At 32.0% G+C, this 16,925-nt stretch overlaps 1 protein-coding gene across 2 annotated transcripts in view; it reads left to right on the top strand.

The window, feature by feature from the left end:
• LOC131034124 (uncharacterized) overlaps nt 1–12,158 on the top strand; it is a 144,898-nt gene extending 132,740 nt beyond the window's left edge. Inside the window, exons 4-8 of one of the 2 annotated variants that reach the window (XM_057965519.2) lie at nt 10,147–10,239; nt 10,674–10,772; nt 10,912–11,104; nt 11,304–11,713; nt 11,808–12,158. In XM_057965519.2, coding sequence (XP_057821502.1) covers nt 10,147–10,239; nt 10,674–10,772; nt 10,912–11,104; nt 11,304–11,713; nt 11,808–12,026 — 1,014 coding nt within the window. In that variant the 3' untranslated portion in view covers nt 12,027–12,158. The remainder of the gene's footprint in view (nt 1–10,146; nt 10,240–10,673; nt 10,773–10,911; nt 11,105–11,303; nt 11,714–11,807) is intronic. The other variant, XM_057965520.2, reaches the window with a different exon arrangement.
• Nucleotides 12,159–16,925: the final 4,767 nt, after the last annotated feature.

Genomic DNA, 16,925 nt, shown 5'->3' with positions numbered 1-16,925 from the left:
TATAATTTGTTCTTTTATTGCAATTGAATAAAACTTTACAAAAATTAACTTCTAGTGGACGACCCTTCACGGGAAGATCCTTACTATTGATAATATGAAGAGGAGGGGTTTTACGCTTGCCAACAAATGTGTTATGTTTAACTGTGCTGAGGAAAGCATAAATCGCCTCTTTATTCATTGGCCCTTTGCTTCCAAGGTTTGGCACAAAGTTCTACAGAAATTCAATTTGGCTTGGACATTCTTGGAAGACTTGTAGCAGTTTATCAGCAACTGGAAGTGCCCCTCCGCACAACCACCAGTCACACTTTTTTGGAGACACATTCCTCCCCATGTCTATTGGCGTATCTAGAAGGAAAGAAATAATAGGATTTTTCGTGACACTAGTAACTCAGTTGACATGATGACTGACATAACTAAAAATTACCTCAGGGAGAATGCCATCATCAGCAAGTGGAGAACCCCGCAAGCTAGCCCTATGGCTTTGGATCGGAGGTGGATTAAAACTTGTAATTTGCTAGATTGCTTCCTTAGATATGACAATTCAAAAAAGATGGAGAGGCTTAATACTAGATGGTCATCACCCCCCCTTGGCTCAAGCTCAATTTTGATGGTGCTACTCATAGTGGTTTAGCGGCAGGGGGCAAAATTATCAGGGACAACTTGGGCAACTTGGTTTTGGCCTATGCAAGAAATTTTGACTTTGTCTTGAGAAACATGGCTGAAGCCCTTGCTCTTTTTTGGGGGCTTAAGCTGGCCCTTGGCACCAATATCAAAAGACTGATCATTGAAGGAGACTCTAAACTGATTATCGAGGCCACTAAAGGCGCTTCAGGGATCAGCTGGAAAATCAAAAATGCCATCAAGGACATCTGGTCCATGATTGTCTGGCTGGAGGAATTTCAAATTCAACATATCTACAGAGAGTGGAATGCGGTGGTCGACTCACTGGCTACGACGAGACTGGAGATAAAAGGAATGAGGTGCTGGAGCCACCTAGATTCTCTCACTGACAAGTAGAAGGACCTTATTGAGAATGAACAAATCACCTCTATCCATCAATGAAGTGCCACTTTCCTTTAATCAACAGGTTGCTTTGGGTCGGCTGCTATGCTACGCTGCTGGTGGGAAATTTAAATTCAAATTGAGCGGGCTTTGCCATGCTGGCTTCTCATGGTTCCCACCTTCTCTACTAGATGCTGACTTGGCTGGCCGCCTATTTCTGCGTCATTGATGGGTTGGAGTGCCAACTTTTGATCATTAATCATAGCAAGGACCCTAATTATTACCTTAACTGGAAACTTAGAACTCGCCATAATGATGATCTTTGCAAGTTGGTGGAGATATCAAGAGGTGTCCCTTCGCATGCTTCCTGGAGTTGGCAGACGCAGACCTTGGGAAACAACACCAAAAATCATTATTACACCTTGCACAATATTTTGGCTAATTACCATTTGTTTTCTCTTAACTCCAGCTCTAGTTTTCCTCTCTACATTTCTCTTTTTAGGCTTGCGTTGTGTCTCAACTTCACTCTGGAGGAAGCTAGCATGGGAGGGGATTTAGTCCGGGTAGAACTAGACATTATTGACGACTGTTTTCGCAACAACCTGTGTGTCTGGATGTATGCTAAGGAAGGAGTAATCATCCCGTTCATGGAAGCCATGAAGGGATTCGACGAAAACCTCTCCATGAAATTTGTCAACAGTTGGAAGGATAGGAGGATGGATATGGAGGACATTTAATTTGAAATTAGTGAGGAAGTTATCACCTAGGCTACGGGTCTCTCCACCGAAGGCAGGAAATGGAAGAAAACCAGTTGGGTTGCAGACGAAAACAACATGAACCGCTTCTTCAAAAAGGGTGAGGAAACGACCAGAACATGTGGGGGTTTCAAAAGGGAATTTTTACCCTACCCATGGGATCAGGTTTGCAAAATCATAATGAAATACTTCGCCCTCAAGGGAAGGTATGGTGTGTTCTACTATTATCACTTCCACTGCTAAACCACTTTCGCAACCATGACACCATTTATTTTCCTTTCTTTCTGCTGCATGCTCTTGAGTCTACTGTCAAAGATGTCCGCAATTGTATGAGTCAAGAGGGTAATTTTACCATCCTCCACTAGGGGCTGATGTTTAGGCTTTACAATTTTCATAAGGCCCTTGGCCCCCCTAAACCTATCTCGGTTCAGCCCACCCCCTCTATTCTAGGTCCCCCTGAAGGCTCTAAAAAGGGCCTCAAAAAGTCTTCAAAAAAGATGATGACTCCTTGTTAATCCCCTGACCAAGGCCCCCCTGCCCCCTCAAAATTGGGGAAAAAAATAAATGCAACCCTTCTGCTACGAAAGCCACCTCCAAGAAACCCAGAAAGGAGCCCAAAATCCTCCTTGTTGAGTCTGATGCAGAGGAGGGTATCACCCCACGTAGATCCCATAGAAACAAATCTAGGATGAAGCAACTGGTTGTGAGAAAGCATTATGCTAATGAAGAAGAGGAGGATTATGAGAAAGCAGAAAGTGAGAAGGGGGAGGAGGATTTGGAGCCCACAGAGGGCTCGGATTCCTCCAATTTGGGCACTAATGTCCCCGACTCAAAGACCATCAAGGATGATATCAAGAACACCTCCCCTCATTCTAACACTTCCCCTTCCCCACACCTCTGAGGGGGATGGTAGAAATTCTGATGGCAGGAAGACTTCTGTTGAAGATGGGGAGAAGGAAGAGGCAGTGCAGTGCTATCTCTAAAGATCTAAATGGTGTTAAGAAAAAGCTGGAGCACCTGGAGTCCTATGTCAACAAGATTGGGAATTCGTTGTCAAAGTGATGCACTCATCAAATACCTCTTTGTGCTTGCTCCACTAGGATAAGGCTTATCTGGAAGGGCTGGGAAGCAACACCATTAAGGATCTGTTCCAGTTCTTGGTTGATGACTGTGTAATGCCCACCAAAATACCCTAGAGAAAACTAATCATCTATCATACTAATTGAGATTTTCTTTTTTTAATTAACTTTTAATAATAACTAATTTAATACATAACATCTCCATATAAATACATTCATTGACCATTTAAACATTATGAACATACATCATCTCACATTTCACTAATTTACGCAAGCGGAAATAACATAACATCATTAACCTTTCGCTAGGGTACTTCAACATCATTACTCTTTTAACTTCCATAATGACAGCCTACTCACATGATAAACATGTTCCATCTTGAATTAATTCATCATATTTAATTTCCTAATCATGAGATATGCAACCCACTAGCTTATCTATCCATTATGAAATGCATACCATTATACCATTCTACTAGCATATTACATTCCTTATTTTAAAATGCAAGACAACCCCATAATCCTACATTTGTTTTATGCACCAAATCCAAATGTGTTTTAACTTAACATCTCCTATCTACACGCATTTTTCCTTTTCCATGATGATGCAATCCTAATGCATATGTAAAATCCATCTTTGATAATCCATTTAAACATACTTCCATCGCTTCTAATACTAACATGATCTCATTACATTTATTATAATTATCTCCTCATAAAGTATAAACTATAAATCGTTCTTCAATTCATATAATAAACTAATTCCCTTATTCCTTTACTCAAGCACAACATCACACTAATCCTTCAATCATAAATTTCATTTATTGGCTTACAAACATATAACAATATAAATCCAGTAACTTCATTACAAGTACATGGCATACATCATATGCAAGTCATTTACTATTTATCTAGCATGCTATACATTCCATTACTATGCAAATCAATCCATTCCATATTAGTTTCATTCTAAAGCATCAATACCTTTTAATCCCAATTTTATTTTACATTCAAAATCTCACTTAGTCATATATGTCTCATCCATCATGATTTATCAATTAGCAACATGATCTGTTCACATATCTAATTTCTTTATAACATCGTAGTTTTCACATAGCACCAAAAGCATATCCATGAATCCAATAGCAATAGTTTCATTTCCTAATCCAACTACACATGCAACCACTTTCCCAATTTGACAATAATCCCGAAAGCATAACACAAGAATCCTAATATTTTCCAAGCATACACATAGAGGCATAATTATCTAAACATTATCCATATTATCTAACATCCTCAAAACTGATATTTAAGATTATTCCATTTCTCAAGGTTCTTTCACATATTAAATCACAATCTAAAGAAATAACCATAGGATTCCTTTCTAACCAATACAACTAGATCATATTATAAATCACATCTATTTCAATTGCAACACCATTACCATATTAGGGTACATGAAATCATTCCTTTCATTTAACAAGAACATATCCATACATCTCATTGCCACAGTTACAAATCACGACATAACCTAACTACCAACTATGAACTACTTACAAATACCTTTACATAACAATACATCATGAACATAGCTCTTCCTTTTACATGATTCCATCTACCACATACAAGATACTACATACATGTATTCCATCGTATTCATTACATAAACTTGCCACAAGGTAAATCCATAATCCATCAAGAAGGAGAATCCACATCCACACACGAAGAACACCAACAAGGGGAAAAACCCAATGGTAAAAAGCACCAACCACCCGACCATGTGGAACCAAAGGAACCACCCCCCATTCTAGGAGATGACACAAGGTCCCAACACACACTCTAAATCTAGGTTGACACTTAATACCAAAAGGCAAGATTACAACAACTCTCACAAGCATGGAGCAAATACAACCAACACAAACAACCATAATAAGAAACTCCCAGAGGCTTATCAATCAACAAGGCATAGTCATAAGATCATCAAAGGGACCACATGTTGGAGTGGAGTGTCATCACATGTTACAAGCATCCTTTCATGGAACCTCTTGTTAGATTTAGACCCCCAAGCATCCTTTCAAGGAACCTCTTGGTAAGTGACACACATGCGGAACCAACTCAACCTATGAGAGATCAAGGGAGTTTGGTTTACTGTCTTCACGACCTTCTCATGCTTATCCTAAAACATCCTCCCTAGGATCAAGTCATGAGGCTCACAACTATTCATTATCTTGTTTAAATGAGTTATAATTACCCATCCCAATTAATTCATTATCAATGTTATCACTTGTTTACAAATCATGGAAAACTCCAATGTGCCCTGGTGGTCTAGACTTCATGCATCCTTACAAGGAACCTCATGCAAGCCTATCTCTCGTGACCTTGGTCATCACAAGGAAGACCACTCTTCCTAACATGGTCTCAAACATGACAAAACAAGAGGCTTTAGAATCATAATTAAATCTGAGAACATACATAAATTTGAAATCATAAACAATCCACATGCAACCAACAATCTCATTCATAATCATGAAACATGTGAAAGGTAACATCATTAGAACCAAAAATCAATGAGCCTCTTGGACAAATCAACATATCAAGGCCATAAGAAATCCCATCAAATCTGAAATGAATCATCAAATAATCTCAACAAGGCCTATCCACTTGCTGGCGCATAATCACAAGAATCTCAATCTCTCTCTTGGCAAATCAACAAGAGAGGAAGTGAAAACAACTCAAATGGCATAAAACACATACAAAACTCACAAATAAATCATATGAATACATCACCAATAATAAATGAACATTAGACAACATCATAAATTCCCTCAAAAAGCCTCTGGTACGGCCCAAAATCCAACTGACATCAAACAAACTTCAAACTGGACAAAACCCTAAAAATACACAGAATGGCGCATACATTCTATGAAGTGGTGCATATGGCTGATACTTTAGCACATATGGGTGATAGTTTAGCGCATCTGGTGCTTATTTTAGTGCATATGGTCATTCCTTTAATGCATAGGAAAGAAGTGTAAATTTTGGCAGAAAACGGCTTAAGTGCGGGATCAAAATTGCTTGAAACATAATGAGCCAAATATGACAAATTTATACTCATTGGAATTGGCCCAAAATGAACTATAAGAATATGTAAAAAAAATAAAATAATAAAATTCACCCAAGGAACTACAATTGAAAACATAATACAGGCTTTAGGAGGGAAAAACATCTCCAACAAGTCCAAAAAACCATCAAACACCAAATATTGAATCCAAATCATGAAATAGACTCAACACACATATAAATACAAACAATAACTTATTCCAAACATAAAAACACATTAAAACAAGGAAAATATATAAAATCTCTCAGAAGGAGATGAGTCTTGTGAGTCTTTCTCACAACAAGGCCAAACTAGAAGCTCACAAGGCTCTCTCCTCTCAAATCTACAAACTCTCTTAAATCTTTAACAACATGAAAGAAATCTCAAAAACAAAAATAATCAAATACTATCACATCATAAATGGAAGAAATCTCAATACATATAAATCCCATTTTGTGCATTCACGACAACCACAGAAAATATAACTTCCAAACTTTCATCCAAATATAGATCTCATAACCCATGGGATTCCCAATCATTTCAATTAAGAATAAGAGAGAATGAAATGAACTATTTCTTTATCCCCCACACAAAACATTCACAAAGTAAACACTTGCAGACAGTGAAAACAAAGATAAACAACAAGGGTATGGCCTCCAACCTGCAACCCGTGTGATGGTAGGTCGCTGAAGGAGAGCCCACAAGTTTTGCAATCCAAATCCAAACCCAGTCCAGGCAATCCACCGAGAATCCAAAGCCAAAGAATGGAAACCGTGAACAGTCACAGGGAATCCATAAAAAAGAAACAATAAACAAGAAACCCTAGAAATCCAACCAATAGGGTAATTCCAGTTTGGAATATTTTTCCCATATCCTATGGTTTCCCCAAAATAAAATCCTCCAATAGGAGAATAGGGTAGGTAGGAAATACTAACATATATTATAAGTAGGTGGGATAAATCTATTTTAATATCCCTAGGTATAATTACTATACCACCAAATAAATATTAGTATTTAAACTATAGCCCTATAGGAATTATTATTCAATACATTATGAACTATAGTTATTTTTAATTTAATATTTCACCAATAGAAAACATAATTAAATAAATCAACCATTAAATAATTTATTACTTCCAATATTAAATATTAATTAATATTTAGACTATAAGAAATAATCAATAATTAATTAAATAATCTTTACAAAATTATTAATTAAATAAATACTATAATTCTTAAAATCATAAATCAAATAATCAAAAGCTCAAATAACTTAAATCAAATAATTAATAATAAATAATACTAATTACAAATCTCTCAACAAATAGACAAATAATCCAATGCCACATAATAACCAAGTGACAATAAAATCAATCATGACATAAATAATCCTCATACCAAAAGAGTCAATCAATACTAGCATACTCCCAAAACTGAAAGAGCCAAGTTGAAAACTGACATCACCAATTGCACCTAGTGACAACTTAAACCTGGAATATATGAAGGGAACCCATGTCAACTCCGAAACCACATATTACCATTGGGATAAGGACATGCTCACACCTGTGAAGCTAGGGGAGCTCGCACTTGGGAATTCCAAGAGGAATAAATGTCCAGTACCTGCAAGTCCTGCAACCACCAACAATGATACATGTATATATATATATATATATATATATATATATATATATATATATATATATATATATATATATATATAACAAACAAGTGGTAGAATTATGCAACAACACATCCCGCTCGCAACGAGTGATGTGACATTGATTCTCCACGAAGACAGTCAAACAATAGTAAAACACATCTCATAAGCATCTCATCAAATATAATCATGAAATAGGGTTAGTATAATCACAATCAACATCAAATCCATGATCAATATAATCTTTCAATTATCTATCACATAGTAAGCATATAGTATCCATCAAATCACATGAATAATCATCATCCGAATCATCATAAATAGTGGAGATAAGTTTATCACACATGGAATAAAAGTCAACTCTAATCAAAACAAGTCAAGTCAAGGGTGGACACTACAGACTGGACTGGGCTTATGCTCTCTAAGCACACGGGTGCTGATAATTAGGTTGTATAGCTGGTTTCCTTCCTTTTTGCTATAGTTTTTGTCGTTGGAATGCCTGGTTCCATGGTAATATTGCTACTTTTAATAGTGTTTATAGTATTGACATTATGATGGTTTACTACTAGTTATGGCGCTTGTTGGACGAGATTGGTTTCAATCTCGGGTTATCCAATAGTGGCAGGCAGTTTTTGTTTTTTATTACTAGAGTAGGGATTGACTGACTGTTGCGAGTCTACGGTGTGTGTGCTGGTAAAGCTTTTTTCTATTTCTTTCAGGTCAACCTCCGGTTTTCGCTGCTTTATAATAAAAAACAAACTCATTACAATAGAATCTTTCCAATAGACATAATAGAGATCTTTCCCTATTCAAATATATTAATTAAAATATAAACTCTAACAAAAAAAAAAGAAACCGCACAAATATTCTTAAAATAATAATGACCACCGTAAACCACCTCAACATCATTACCTTCCACTTTTTCTCCAAACCTCCCTTTCGTTCTCCCTCTTCCTCTCCCTCATATTTCAGTTAAATTTCATATTAAAAAAAACACATTGTTTTATATCTTAAAAGAATATAAAAATATGTTCCCAAATGTTAAGATAAGTCTCCAAGGCTCTATCAAATATCTTGTAATACTTTTTGAATACTTTTTGAAATACCCCTAAATGATACTTAGGTACAAAATAATGTATTATTGTAGATGTAAAAATAAGACAATGAGAAGATAACAATTACTTCAAAATTATTTAAAAAACAATATGGTTCAATAGTTTGAAACAAATGAAAGTAAAAAGTAGAACAAACTATCAAAAGAAAGTCATTAGAGACTTTTGATGAATTATAATTATTGGTGTATATCTTTTGTGATACCAATAAAGATAAGTCTATTAGTTAAACAAATTATTGGTGTATATTTTTTGTGATACCAATAAAGATAAGTCTATTAGTTAAACAAATGAAATTGAGATTTGTTAAAATGGATCTCATATATATATATATAGTTAGAGATGAAATTGAGATCTACTAAAATGGATTTAATTAGATATTTTTATATAAATATAATTATTAGTTAGTATATATCTTTTGTGATGTTTATCATAAATCAAAGCACATTAGAATTTGAAAATATTTAAGTCAAAATAGTTATTTATAAAGATTTTCAAATGTTGTATGACTATATTAGGAATTTCTACAATCTTATATAGAGATAAATCTTATGTTGATGAAATAAAAAAAGAAAAAAAATACGCATAAAAAAATTAAATATTTCTAAAATAATATCTATGATATCACAAATAAATTATAAATGAAAATATTAGATTGTCTATAAACTAGCATCTGAACTATCACAAAATTAATTAAAAAACATAAAATCATAAATTATCAAAAACATAAATAAAATATTACAATAAATAATATATATACAAGTTAATCAACTAAAACAAATAATATTTAAGAAAAAATTAATTTTCAAAATTTGTTCAAAATAAATAAAGACACAAATCAACCTACAAAGCTAGCCAAGTTTATAAATAATGGAATAGTATCTAAAGGTTTCAAATTTTAAAACCTCACATGAATTATAAAAGCCTTTTCCTTTACCTTCTATTGATTCTTGCAATTAAACAATTTTGTATTTTGATATTCTTCATTTTTTAATTAAATAATTTTCAATTAAAGATAAAAAAAATTGAAAGCTTTTGTTCTTAATTATATTTTTATTATAGAAAAAATGTTTTTATCATTTAAGAGTATATTTTTAATAAACATATACATAATTATGAGATTCTTAATATTTTTGTTTTAAACTTTGCTATCAAATTATTTTCAATTTTTTCTTTATGAACTAACATTTGTATTTTTTCAAGATTGCTACAATGAAATTTGTAAATAAAAATTAATCTTATTGACCAATGTGATTATGTATCAAATAATAATTTTTATAAATATTTTTATAAGATAGTAATAATATATGTCTCTTTTATATTTCCTTGAATTATTTATGTTTAAAAATAAATTACTTATATAAATTATTTAATGCTTGATTTTTGGAAAGCTAATTCTATTTTAAAATATTTTCTATGCATTACTAACAAAAGCCTTAAGTTATTGCATTGGCAGGGCAATCAAGAGAAATATTCATGCATCATGGAATATATAATGATCTTTTCTCATCTAGGAGTGTTTGGGATTGTTGGGGTAAGATTCCATATCTATATTTAGATTTTTTAACATATAATAAGAAAATACTTGAAGTTTCTCTTTAGTGTTCATATATATTCTTCTTATATATTCTATTTGTCTTCTATTACGTGAACAAGGAAAAATATAAATATTCTATGTTGTAGTTACAAAATAAAAATTGAGTAATGTGTGGCTTGATATCAATCTATTTTAAATTTATGCAATACCATTGGATGAGAATATGCTCATATAAACTTACTGTATGTGGGAGACAATATGTTCAATGTTTTTTTCACCTCTATTTAATTCTCTTGAAGATGCAACAATCAATATTTTTAATTGGTTGCACATAGAAATTGAATATATGATTGGAAATTATGTGATTAAACATTATCTTTTATCAAAATAATAAATTTGATATCGAAATATTGTGTAAAATTTATGTGTAGATCTTTGTACGATATTCATTACAAATATTATTTGGGCCAAATGTAGCCGATGTGACAAATTATCACAGTGCTCTTTACGTTGATCTCCCTTCAAACATGGTAAGTAGTTTCTCTTTGTTTTTCCCCCCTTTAAAAGAGTGTAATAAAATTATATCTCATATATGATGCTAAAACTTGTTAGGAGATAATCATTATTGAGAAAGTTTTTTATTTATGATTTGTTACTTTTTGATGGTAGGTTGGAAGCTTTTTCATGGGATGGGTTGGAGTTGCATTCAAAAGAGATATTTCTCTTTTCTCTGAAGCATTGGCCATTGGACTATCGACAGGGCTAATGGGAAGCATTACTACTTTTACATCTTGGATTCAAGAAATAGTAAACTTAACAACTAAAGGAAATTGGGTAATTGGACTTGTTGGTCTTCTTTTAGGTAAGATGTGCACATAATACAAGTTTTAGCTTAATAGATTTGAATTAACATTTTCAACATCATTGAGAAGTAAATTTATAAATTAAGTATATACTATTTTATTTCTATATCTAAGTATCATAGTTTTTTTGTTCTCTCAATCATAGATAATACAACAATTAAATAATCATATATTGAAATATTGTTTATAAAATGATAGGAATGGAGCTGGCTCAAATGTCACTTGCATTGGGGATTGAATCTGCGAAGATAGTTGCATATACTCGTAACCAAATAAAGAAGCAACAATTAGGATTAACATGTATCCCATCTAGTGTATATTATCACTATCATTTATATGGGTTTATCATGTTTATGTTCATCTTTGGAATATTGTGGGTAGGAAGCCTTCTTTTATCATTGTTCAATTTCATATCCCACCATGAGAAAAAGTTATGGATAGCTTGTGTGGTTGGACCATTTGGAGTATGGATAAGATGGTTTATGGCACGCCTCAATGGAAAAGGAATTGGAGCACAAAAGCACTTCAAATGGCTACCGATTGGAACATTACTTACAAATCTCATAGCAAGCATCATTATGGCTTCTTTATCAATAGTTCATCTCATGGTACAACTTTTATTTTAAACTTACTTCCTTTGCTAATTTAAAATTTTCTTATCTATTATATTATTACATTGATGTCAATTTTTCCTTACTGCAGGTCAAGGATCATACTAAAAAAATTGTGATAGAAGGCCTTCAACTTGGTTTTTTGGGGTGCATGAGTACTGTGTCTACATTTGTAGTGGAAGTTCAAGCCATGCATCAAAGCAACCATTCATGGAGGGCTTACATCTATATATTAGTATCTATATTGCCAGCATTTATTTTTGGAACTTTGATATACTCAATACCGGTATGGATTAGAGGATACTCTTAAACATGAAAAATCACATGTTTTTGAAAAAAATCAAATTCCGTACAGTTCTTTAGTAGATTTATTAAATATATATTTTTTGAAATAACTAATAATTTTATTATAAATAACTCCTATAATATACATATTATCTTATATAAATCTTGTACATATCCATTCATTGTTATATTAAACTGTTATATTCATTACATGGGTATAAATATATAGACAATGTTTAGTACATTTGAGTATCTTTAGGGTATTTTCATTATTTATGTCGTATGTCTTTTTTTTTTTAAATATTATATTATTGTTAAAAATTGCATGTCTTTGTATGATTAAAAAAAGTTTAAAAATTAATTTACATAAATTAAATGAGTGAAACATAAAGTTTTGAAAATGATTTTTTCAAATTATCTAGCTTGTTACATAAAAGTCGGTTGGAAGAAAATAAAAGTTAGAAATTGGAGTGTAGTAGAAATTATGGACCTGTTTGCATGGAGATTTCACCAATTCAAATTCTCCTTGTTCAACTATTCAAGATAGTTGGTTGATTAAGAAAAAAATAGGAAAAACAATTAAAATGCCTACTCAATCAATCCTTATTCTATATTCTACCATTTTTAGTTAAGAGGAGAAAAGAAAATTAGAAAATAATGGATGGAAATTAGTTTGAATAGATAGGGAAGTGATTGAAAGTTCAATAGGTTTCATAGCAAATTTTTAAAAGGTAGGATCTAGAAAATCCTAAAAATGCACGTGCAACATATTCTATCTATTCATGTGTTTAAGTTTGATTGGGGGAAGCTAACTAGTAGTCATTATAGATAACTTCACGCACTCAAAAATCCTAAATAGCGCATTAGATTTTGATGATTTTTTTTGTTGCCTCGGTATGTGACTTAATTACTTACAACTATTGTCTTGGCTTCTGTGTAGTAATGATGCACGTTGTAGGATCCATTACACACACAAGGATAAAAAAGTACACATTTCAAAGTGTCACCTGGTACCTACTTAAAGATGCCCCAATAACTATACACTTAAAATTATCAGTACTTATGCACAAATGACCTTGTAATTGTACATAAGTTCCCCAATAGTCATGCACAAATGGACCAACTATGGAGCAAAAAAACTAAAAAGTGATCGGCTATTGGTACATGTGAAACTTATTAATGGGATTTTAGTTATCATTTTTTTGGTTTCTTTGGGTGCACAAGGAGTGCATGGTTATTGGAACATGGGCGCTAACTGGTGCTCTTCCCCTATATTGAAAAGGAAAACTAGTTAGTCTAGATATAATCTAATTATAGGAATTAAATTTAAGACGTGCTTAAACAACTGCTAATTATTTTAAGTGACTATAACTAAATTATTTTAAACCTTAAATAGTAAATCTAGAGAAATATACGTGATAGATATATTCAAATAAAAATTTAAATTTGATTTTTACATTTTAAGTTTGATAAAGAAATCTAATTTTCATAAGAAAAATTAATAATGAAAGTATTTAGGTGGTACTTAATAAAAATATATGTAAAATATTTTTTGTTGTTATGATATTTGCAAAATGAGTTCATTTGAAAATGTCATTTCAGCTTTTGGAAAATACTATAAGTGGTGGATTTAATACATCTAGTGTTTCTATAGTAAATAATATTGTACATTAGACTCCTTCAATTCTTATAGAAAAGATAATGTCATGACATCAATTAATAAAGCATATTCTAGAAAAAATTCTTTAAGATTTTAATAATAAAGGTATAGATAGGAAAAAAATAACTACCCTTTAGACTCTAAGTTTTGCAAACATTGTAATTTGGAAAGAAAATTTCTGGTGAATTTTCTTAGTAGTGTTATCAATAAGAAAGAAATTTTATATATTTAGTGTGTAGTGATTTTTTTAACTATTAGAAGTTTCATAAACTTGGAAAACCTATATGTACTATGTTATATTTATAGATAAATTCTCATGAAATCTCTAGCTCTACATTTTCTATAAATTAAATTTAAAAAATTAATAATCTTAAAGAGATCAAGGCTCTAGTAGAAAATCAAATAGAAAAGAAAATGAAGGCTTTGAGAAGTGATAACTGTGAAGAATATTTATCAGATACATTCAGTTAGTTCTATAAGAAACATGGAAATAGAAAGGTAGATAACCACTTCTTAGACACCATAGAAAACTGAAGTTGTTGATTGAATGAATATACTTTTTATGGATAACACTCAAATTATATTTAGTTTTGCAATTTTGAACAAGAAATTTTGGAAAAAAGAAATAACAATTTCTTTTTTATCTTATAAATAAGCATACCACCCCAAAATTGTTGAATAAAACTCAATAGGTAGCATGGATCAATAAGAAATTGTTAAATATTTAATGATTTTGGCTTTTCAATGCTTATTGAATATTTCTGAAAAAAAAAAAAGAATTATAATTAAAAAATGTATATTTATAACATATAATACTCAATAAGCATTGAAAAGCCAAAATAAAGAAACAAAAAAATGTGGAGATAAAGAGGAAAGCTCTATGATTGAATTAGAAACAACTACACAAGTTCAATTAGAGATTGAGTTTATAGAGGAGAATGTAGAACCCAAAAATGCATGCTCAAAGTCTACAAATTTAGAGGATGCAAAACCATAAATTATAACTTTAAGGAAATAAAATTAGGTAAGAATAAAACCATAAAGATATAGAGATAGGTAATTTTCAATATGTGTCTCTTTTGTTAACTTTATTAATTATTGATGAAGACCCCAAAACTTAGGAGGTCATGAAGGATGCAATGGCATCCTTTACTAGATTTTAGATTCAAGACTTGGTTCAATTATCTCTTAGAAGAAAAAAATGGAGAAGTATAAGGTCGACTTTAATTATTTATTTAAAAAAAAATATACTATAGAAAAAAATGGAGAAGTATAATGTTTGATTAGTAGTAAAGGGATTCTCTTATGTCAATAAATTTTGGAAAATATTTTTCTACTATTGAAAAATTAACTTCATTTAGGATTCTATTAGCTAGTGATGCTATTTTTTATATTAAAAGATAATAGATGGATATACAAAACATTAACTTAGTAAGGTAAGATTGAGATACAAAGTTGCATTGCACAACTATAATGTTAGAAGGTGAAATTCCATGAAGTTTAGGTTTTTTTTTATCATCAAAGGGTCGAAGCCGATAATTTGTATTAATAATATAGTAAATACATAGTATAAGTTTATAATTGTCTAAAATAACATGCCCAAGTTTAAAACATATATTGTAAGGCCCCAATGCATAGCAAGGGCATAAATCAAAATTTTTTTAAAATAGTATCTATTTGCTAACCTACAAACTATTTCTAGCTATACTAAAAATGAAGAAAAAGAAACTTAGAAACCTAACCCGACCTTTACAAGCTGCTTTAAAACTGGAGAATCAACGAGAAGATGATGAAAGACTTGGCGAAAAATGAAGAGATGCCATAGGAAAAAATCAACCAACCGAAGAAGGAGATCCTAGATTAAGAGGCGGTTCAGGCCAAGGACCAACAAGAATTACAAGAACTCACTTGCCCCAATCAATTTGTTTTGGATTGGGGAAGTAATCTATCTATACTTCAAGATCATCTCCACCACTAGCCCAAATCTCACTAAGTTCTTCCTTCTAGACCTGCAATCGATCTTCTGAAGCAAATTGTGAGTAACCATAGAAATCAAGGAATTTTCCAATCCAAACATCACCTTTAGTCTTCATCAGCTTAAATAGAACCCATTGGAAATTGGCATTATTTTCTACTATAAACCTTCGGTATTTGAAAATCCTCTCATCCTCAATATAAAGAATGGGGAATATTGGCGGTTGCTTACCATTCCTAATGGTTACCCCAAAATCTATTGGAAAAGGGATAGTCAATTTGTCATCTATATTCTTGAGAACTTGATCAAGGCCCCCGAATAAGTCAGACTTAAATAGTTTCCTGCATAGTTTCTTAGATTTATCCTTTGGTAACCCAAAGTGAAGAAGGGTGGCCAGAAAGATAGTAGGAATTTATGTATTAAACATGTATTTATGATTTGTTCTCAAAAATATATCCCCCAAAATCATCTTGACCGCTTTGGAAAGTAAAAAATGATATTCTGACAATACCTCTTGAATCCTTTTTTCTTTGATTTCTTTGATAAATGCCATTAGTCTCTTAAAAGACCAAGGGCATATAGGGGTATCCATACCAACAGAGGTTGAGCAAAACTGCAAAACACTAGAAAACTAGAAGAAGCGGAAAAGAAACCCCAAGGTAAGGAGGCGACATGAAAGGAAATGAGAATGATCGAGGGAAAAGAAATTTCTAGAAACTTGAGAGAGATGCTAAACCCAAAAACCAAGGAAATGACAGCTACGACACCTCTCATCAAGTCTAATAAATGCAATAATAAGAAGATGTCAAAGCTCCACCATCTTCATAGACTTATATTATTACCTTCTCTAGCTCAAATCTATGATTAAAAATCCAAAAGAAAGGGCCACTAAAAAGGGAACCTCTGCTAAAAAAGGGGGGGAGTGAAAAGATAGGAAAATTGTCAGATACTTAAAGATATCATCTAAATATTGCAACTGTATGATTAGAAGAGCCACCCACCATAAATTAAATGCAACCCAAGCTTATAAAGAGATACAAGTGACATTTGAAGGATCATATCTTTCCCTGAGCCTATTTTGAATTTGTCTCAGCTATCCTCTTAACTATAGTTAGCAGTCTTAACTTGCCTGAAGAAGCCTCTTATTACTTCATAGAATCGAGACATAGAAATTCATATAATATGACCACTGTAATCTGAATTCAAATCCAATGAGAATTTGAGTTTAAAATTAATTTTGAACTCCTACAAAGAGTCTTTGATTTTTACTAATTTATGTCTTCAAAAAT

Source organism: Cryptomeria japonica, chromosome 2 (genome assembly GCF_030272615.1).
Source record: "Cryptomeria japonica chromosome 2, Sugi_1.0, whole genome shotgun sequence".
Lineage (NCBI taxonomy): Eukaryota > Viridiplantae > Streptophyta > Pinopsida > Cupressales > Cupressaceae > Cryptomeria > Cryptomeria japonica.
Note: the sequence above shows the minus strand (reverse complement) of the source record. Positions and strands in the feature narration are given on the sequence as shown.